At 33.3% G+C, this 8,111-nt stretch overlaps 1 protein-coding gene across 1 annotated transcript in view; it reads right to left on the reverse strand.

Moving 5' to 3' along the window:
- The window catches only part of LOC106877354 (putative uncharacterized protein DDB_G0285119), a 64,985-nt gene that overhangs the window by 44,615 nt on the left and 12,259 nt on the right, over positions 1-8,111 (reverse strand). The window contains exon 2 of the mRNA XM_014926240.2: positions 1,532-1,682. Within this exon, the coding sequence (XP_014781726.1) occupies positions 1,532-1,682 (151 nt within the window). The remainder of the gene's footprint in view (positions 1-1,531; positions 1,683-8,111) is intronic.

The following is an 8,111-nucleotide window of genomic DNA, read 5'->3' on the forward strand; positions in this document are numbered from 1 at the left end:
TATAAATATATATATAGATATACCTATATACATATATATGAAGATATATATACATATATATACATACATATATACATGCATATAAATATATATATAGATATACCTATATACATATATATGTATATACATACATATAAAGATATACATATATATATATATATACATATGTATATGAGGATTTATTTTTCATAATGAGATAAAAAACCAAGGCTCTAAGCATTATAGAACATTTATAAATAGGTCTTACAGCTGTTTCCAGGATATTTATTATATCCCTTCATTGGAGACGGTGTGAGAGGATGGTTATCACTCATAACCTACATACATATGTATATACTTACATATATATATTCTTTTTTTTTTATTCTTTTACTTATTTCAGTCATTTGACTGTGGCTATGCTGGAGCACCGCCTTTTAGCTGAGCAAATCAACCCTAGGACTTATTCTTTGTAAGCCTAGTACTTATTCTATCGGTCTTTTTGCTGAACTGCTAACATGGAAAAATAATACTTTCTAATTTTGGCACAAGGCCAGCAATTGATAAAAGAAGTCCTTGGCTGATACTTATTTTATCAACCCCAAAAGGATGAAAGGCAAAGTTGACTTTAATGGGATTTGAACTCATAATGAATTGGAAGAAATGATGCTAAATATTTTTTTTCCAACACACTAATAATTCTGCCAGTTCAATGAAACTAAGAACCTGATTTCTTGTATAATCTTACATAAGTGGTATTAAGGATTTTGTTAGCAAAACCAAGGGTAAGAAATTAACAAAACTGTGGTTGGATCTAGCCAGTTTGAAATGGATAAATAACTATCTATTCTATGTAGAAGCACAATAAATTTGCCTGACTGTTTTGCAGTCAGGTATTTCCATCAATGAGTTTTCAGGGGATGGGGAAATCAGAGGTGTGAGGTTTATTCCATTCCTCAAGTACATCATAAGAATATGTGGAATAACTACAAGTAGGAATCAAACCCAAGTTACAGACTAGGTTCATTGAATTTTGTCATTTACACTAATCAAGCTCACAACAGTAAAATTGGTTTCAAATTTCTGCACAAGACCAGCAATTTCAGGGAAGGGTTTAAGTCCATTACATCAATCCTGGTGCTCAACTGATACTTATTTTATTGACCCTGAAAAGAAGAGAGGCAAAGGCAACCTCAATGAAATTTGAACTCAACGTAAAGATGGACAAAATATCACTTAGCATTTTGCTCAGTGTACTTATGATTCTATCAGCTCACTGCCTTGCTCACAACAGTAGTATCGATTTCAAATTTTGACACAAGGCCAGCAATTATGGGGAAGGAGATAAGTCAATTAGATCAACCCCAGTGTTCAACTGGTACTTATTCTATTGACTCCAAAAAGATGAAAAGCAAAGTCAACCTCAGTGGAATTTGAACTCAGAACATAAAAATGAACAAAATGTCACTAAGCATTTTGCCTGACATGCTAACAATTCTGCCGGCTAGATATCTAGCTCACAACAATAATATTAACATAAAATGTCACAAACCTGTGGTATTGCAATCTTTGCAAACAAGTAATTCTTCTGGCTGTCCATGTTTGTTCCTATCAGCTGTAAGTAAGCAGGAAACACACTTTTCCTGATCAAATTTCAAAATGTCTTCACTTTCGAATTCAGGGCCATGAGTTTTACGAATTCTCTGAAATTTATAAACATTAGAATTAAGAGATGTCTCCAATTATTAAAAAAATAAATACAAAATGTTATTTGCTAACCATAACAAATTATCAACAATGGCTCTAATACATTCAACAGCAATTACATAGTTTCTAATACACACACAAATGAAACATTTCCTTTAAATACTTTAACTCTTTAGCATTTAAACCGGCCATATCTGGCACAAATAATCTCCCTGCTTTAAGTTCAAACCAGCCAGATCTGGCCCCTCACACCTACTCTGCAATGTCATTCTCAAAATACCTGCTACATCATCAAATTCTTGAAGCTACAAGATAATTCATGATTAATTCAAAACAATGTGAATAAATAAGCATTACATTTAACAGAATAATCTGAATGCTAAAGGGTCAAACAGACAAAATAGCCATACAAAAGTTTCTTATAAAGCTATATCTGAAATCTCCAGTGACATCATTGCTGCTGGCACAACCAAAAGAGAAATACAGCTGGAAAATATCAAAGTTTTTGTGATTTCGAGTCAACAACTGGTTAAATAAAATATCATAAAAGTTATGTGTTTCACAATCAGAAATAGGTTGCAGGCTCAATGTCTAACTTTTATTTTCTTACTGGATGAATTGCTACTTAGTAAACAGTTTTGAATTTTACAAAACAATTTATGCTTTTACAGTAATTAACTTGTAGTTAATTACTGTAAAAGCATAAATTGTAATTAATTACAACTAAATAGACTTCTGTCACTTGTACAAAAAGAAGTAAATGATCTTACTCAAGGTGATGAGCTTAAACAAGTGTAAACATGTGAAAGGAACAATATTCTTACTCAGTAATTATCTCAGAGTAACAATAATGGAGTGGAATAAATGGTAGTGTACCAGATTAAATGCCTTATAGCACTCAATTTCACTTCACTATATTTTAAGTTTGACTTAATCCATATCTTGGTTCAACATGACCAGCTGGCTGGCCCTCAAGTGACTTTTGTTGAATTCACTCTGTTGCAAACATGCAAACCAAGTCTTCAACTGAGGATAGTTTTCTCCTTTCCTGCTACCAATCTCAGAGGCCTAGCAAAGGGTACTTTTCATCTTCTTCAAACTAAGCTGTTGATTAAAAAGAAAAGACTATATCTTTCATTGACTTTATTATTTTGTGGAAATTATGATTCTATCAAGAATTACAGTGCAGGTCTAAATGATCTGAATTTAATTTCTTTCCTCATATTTAGAGTTTAAGTCTTACCAAGTTGAATTTTATTTTAAACATAATAAAATAAATTACTGTAATAAATATAGACAAAATTGAAACTAGTGGAAGGAAAAACATAATACTTTTGTGGCACAGTACATACTGCTGAATGCAAAACTTAAATCCTTCCAGGGTGGCTAAGACAACTATAAAGTTTAGTTCTGGCATAACAGTTTTAAGCAGATATGAAATTAGTCTGCCACTTGATAGGAAATCAGGTTCATGTTGGTAAAATTCCAAATCAATATAATCAATATGATGAGAATTATTTTTATCAAAAGCTGCACCTAACTTCATCACAACCTTTCACAAAGTTCACTATGTTGTCTTATGTTACCAGTTGAGAAAAGTTAGCATGATCAACAACTTAGACACTTGGCTCTGTAACTTCTGTAAAAACTGAAGTTAAATAGTGGCAACAAATTTTATCCTATCTAAAACATTCATATTAATAAAATGAGAGCTACAGAGCCCCATTATTGCATTTAGACAAATATGTACAAGGTAAATTATTTATCACAGGTAACATCACATAATATAATAAAAAAACAGCAACACATTATCCAGTCATCAAACTAATCAATATAATAGACCATACCAGACTAACTCCAAAATAACCAGATTGCTTCATAAATATAGCATATCTAAAAATTTGCATTACACATTCAATGTCCAACACTTATAACAAGAAATTTATATGTTTTGTATACTCTGTTACACATTTATTGCAGTTTTTGGTGATAACGGTTGACAAATAGTGTGAGGGTTACAAGTTTCTGGACATGTTGTATTTGTATATATGTGGCAATTATACAATTTTGGAGTTTGTTTGGTGTGGTCTGTTGTAATTATGTTGTATACAATAGTTGGATAATGCATTGCAGATAGGGATTCTCTCCCAGAATCCCTGACAAAATCAGCTAAAAGTGCAAATGGGAATTCTTGGCAATTTAAAAACTAATTATAACCCTTTTGTTACCAAACCTCTGTTGAAATACACTGGCTTTATTTCCATTAATTTTGAAAATAATGAGGAGTTTATTAATGAGGAATTTATTAAAACATCTTTATCATTATTAAGCTGATGATTAGAGCATAACTTAGCATGAAATTTTGATGAGAGATTCTCATTTAGAGCTTTTCAAAGAGAGTTTGCATCATAGAACCCGGGGGTAGTTCCAAGCAGGTTGGCACCAACAGGGTTAAAGAACTTAGATGGACTAACAAGTGGTCTATTATGACATTTAAAAATCACCCACAAAGACAAGTTTCTCAGAAACTTATACCAAGCAAATCTCTGTGGTTAGAAGTTTGCTTCCTAACCACATGATTTCAGGTTCAATCCTACTGTGTGGCACTTTAGGCAAGTGTCTTCAACTATAGCTTTGGCTCAACCAAAGCCTTGTGAGTGGATTTGGTAGACGGAAACTGAAAGAAGCCTGTCTTGTGTGTGTGTGCATGCATGCGCGCATGTGCATTTGTGTGCATGCATGCATGTGTCTGAGGATGTTCCTTACCACTGCTTGACAACTGGTGTTGTGTTTATCTCCTTATAACTTAGCAGTTCAGCAAAAGAGACTGATAAAATAAGTACCAGGCTTTAAAAAAAAAACAAAGAAAAGAAAGGTACTAGGGTTGATTTGTTTAACTAAAAATTCTTCACGGTTGTGCCCCAGCATGGCCACAGTCTAATGACTGAAACATGTAAAAGATAAAAGACAACCCAAATGATGAAGCTCCTTGAAAAAGAATCAACAAATAGAAATTAGCCTTCATTATGCAAAAAACAGACTGAATAATATCCAAATTAATTGTTATTGAGGAATTTTCCATGGAAATCATTGGAAATCACGTATAGCATTATTTTATTCTTTTCTGAAATTGTCAACATGATAACTCGTGACTTATTAATTAAACATTTTATAAGTGGGACATTTCATTAAGAATTATTACAGTCTGGTGGAAATTCACGGAATATGCATTTTTTCTTCTTTTCTTTCTTCATAGAATATGAGTAAATTAGGAATGAAGAGCATGGGGAAGAAGTATTTAGTGTTTACATACAGAATAATTGTCTCCAGGAAATTGTACCTGATGAAAATGTCTTATAATAGTCAATTATTTTAGCTTTAGCTATAAACAACTTCACAAGCCATTTTCTAATGTATTCTTTAAGGTGTAAACATTTGTTTGAAACTGTTATATCTTAGTTGTAATCCTTTGTAAGTGTACCAGAACAGATATATATTTATATATATTTATATATATATGAAAACATACATTCATATATGTATGTACAGTCATATATAACACGTTTGTGTATGCTGGGTTGTGGGAAAGTCTTTTGATGAGAAAATAGTCTTAGAATGAAATTCTCCAGATAAATATGTGAAAACACATTAAGCTGAGAATAACATCATTGGATTGTAGGACTCAAGTATTTCATCAACTACAAATACCAAATCAACCTTTCAAAAACCCATAAGAACGATTGTTCTTACATATAAGAACTCCAAATCATGCATTTGCTGACATGCATAAAGTTTGACCAAACTGGAATTAATAACTAACAGTCATATGAAGTAGCATTGAATAAAATATACATGTGTACAATCATATTTAACACATTTATGTACATTCAGACATAGGAAGACCTTTCGCAGAAGAAACAGTCTCAGGAAAAAAAAAATCTCCTCCTAGAGAATATGAACAACAAGTAATATATTTGCTGTTGTACATAAAGCTTGGTCAAGCTGGAATTAATCCTAGCTTGACATTCTGAAATCAGCAGCTTTAAGGACAAAATTATGTAGACTCATAGTACAGAACCACATAAAGGAAGAAATAGGTGCCAGAGCATCATCTGCTTCACCCACATCTCTCCTGTTCAACATACATTGCTACTAACATGTGTAAAAAAACTTAACATTAATAAACACTTCCCAGATAATCATAGCTATAAAAAATAGACACAATTTGAAGATTAGTTTTAGTTACACACCCAATTTCAAATATTGGCTTCACACAAATAGACTGAGAAACCAGCCATTCTTGTTGAGATATATAGAACTGTGCCCACTGGATGGCACTTGTAAAACCAAGATTAAAATACATGAAGTATTATTTAAAACAACAAATACAGAAAACACCACCTGCATTAAGAGGTATGTAAGGATTACACAAAGCAACTTAAAGCAAGATATAACAATTATACCTCCCGCTTCAGAAACTAATATAAACACAACCTCACAAAGTTCTACAGTTACATCTGGGATTTAAAAGAGAGGTCTGTCAACCATTCCATCAAGCGAAAATATGCAAACATCACACCAACAATAGCAGAAGGTGCTGTTCTCTGTAATGCAGAAAAGTAGCTTATTCTGAAGAGCTCACTGAAGCCTAGCACCTAGCAAAACTTTTGGAACTGCCTGCATACCAGCAAGTACATCCTCAGATTTTGGTCACAGACTATACAAAATGAGCAAGAGACTCTACAAACTATTATACCCAAATTCAAGTCATAAGAAATAATGGATTTCTTCAATACACCCACCTCCTCCAAACATAACACAACAGTTAAGTCATATTTTTTCTGGCCTCATTTTAAAATGAAAGATTATGCATATTATATCTATTCATGAATTTACTTGTTATTTATCCTATATAGACTTTGGAGACTTAAGGGTTTTAGCTGAAGACTTATACCTGAGCTCCATAATCTGTCAATTATTGTTCATTGAGTAAATGTTCGGAAAAAAAATCAACAACTTGCACAGTAGCACTGTTAAGGAAAGTCCTGCTCTTTTAAACAGAACCATAAGCCCTTTTCTTATTCTGTTTTATTGTTTATGCATTGCATTCAGTTAATGCTAAGTCAAATGTAATCCAACCAGAAAGTTAGAAAACTGATCCACAATTTTGAAAAAAGACAGCTTGAATTATCTCAATGCAGATATAATGATATCTGCCCTGAGATAATTCAATTTGTTTTGTGGAGTACTGTTAAACCATATATGGTGCTCATAAAAGCTTATATCTTCTGTGTACTTTCATGATATGTTTTGGTAATCAAACAGTTGTGCCAATGCTTTTTCAATAATACATATGAAATATAATTGAGAAAGGTTGTATGGGAAATACTCAAGTCTTCTCATGAGTATTGCAGCAATTGCCAATCATTGCCTACTAACTAGTAAGATACCTCTGTAGTGATGGTATATTTGTGTTAGTGTTCTGGGTATAACTTAAAACTGTATCAGACCCTGGTTCAGAAGTTCCAAGTTTTGAGGAGTGTGGAAACTCAACTTAGCCACTATTATTCTCAGGTCACAGAGTAGTAGGTAAGTTACCGTCTCAAGTCATACCAATTCATAAGGGCCATTTTCCCAGTTTCATGGTATATATATTCCTCACCTAGACTGGAGCAATGTTAAATGAAGTGTTTTGCTCAAAAACACAATGTGTCTCCCGGTCTAGGAATCAAAACCACAATTGTACAATCATGAGTCCAACACCCTAACCACTAAGCCATGCACCCCCACAGCTCAGAGTAGTAGCACCTGTCAGGGTCCCAAGTATGGACTAATTAGCATATCAGGGCTTGCCAGCCTATGCATGTGAAGATTGGATTCAGTAGACTCTGAAGAAGAAGTATTTACAGTTCAACATTGGGGATGGCAGCTGCAACAACACATTGTAGAGTGTAGAGAGCAAGATAAGGAAAAAGTAAGAGATCTTGGGCCATCCATTGCCATCTTGAACTGGTCTTACCACTGGATTGAAATGGTCATACAAAAGAGAAGGAGATTGACAGCATGCAACTCTTCTTCATTTTAAAGGAAGTCACAGTGCAAGTCATTAGTCATCTCAATGAAAACTAGATGGCCCTCATTGCTCTAACGGACAAAAATACATATCTATCTTTTACTTTTTACTTGCTTCAGTCATTTGACTATGGTCATGCTGGGGCAACACCTCAAAGAGTTTTAGTGAAAGAAACTGGCCCCAGGATTTTTTTTTTTAAAGCCTGGTACTTATGCTACCAAACAATTTTACTGAACTGCTAAGTTACAGCGACACAAATACACTAATACAGTAGTCAAGCAGTGGTGGGTGACAAACACAGACACAAAGACACACACACACACACATATATATATATATATATATATATATA

This window comes from Octopus bimaculoides, chromosome 4 (genome assembly GCF_001194135.2).
Source record: "Octopus bimaculoides isolate UCB-OBI-ISO-001 chromosome 4, ASM119413v2, whole genome shotgun sequence".
Taxonomy (NCBI): Eukaryota; Metazoa; Mollusca; class Cephalopoda; order Octopoda; family Octopodidae; genus Octopus; species Octopus bimaculoides.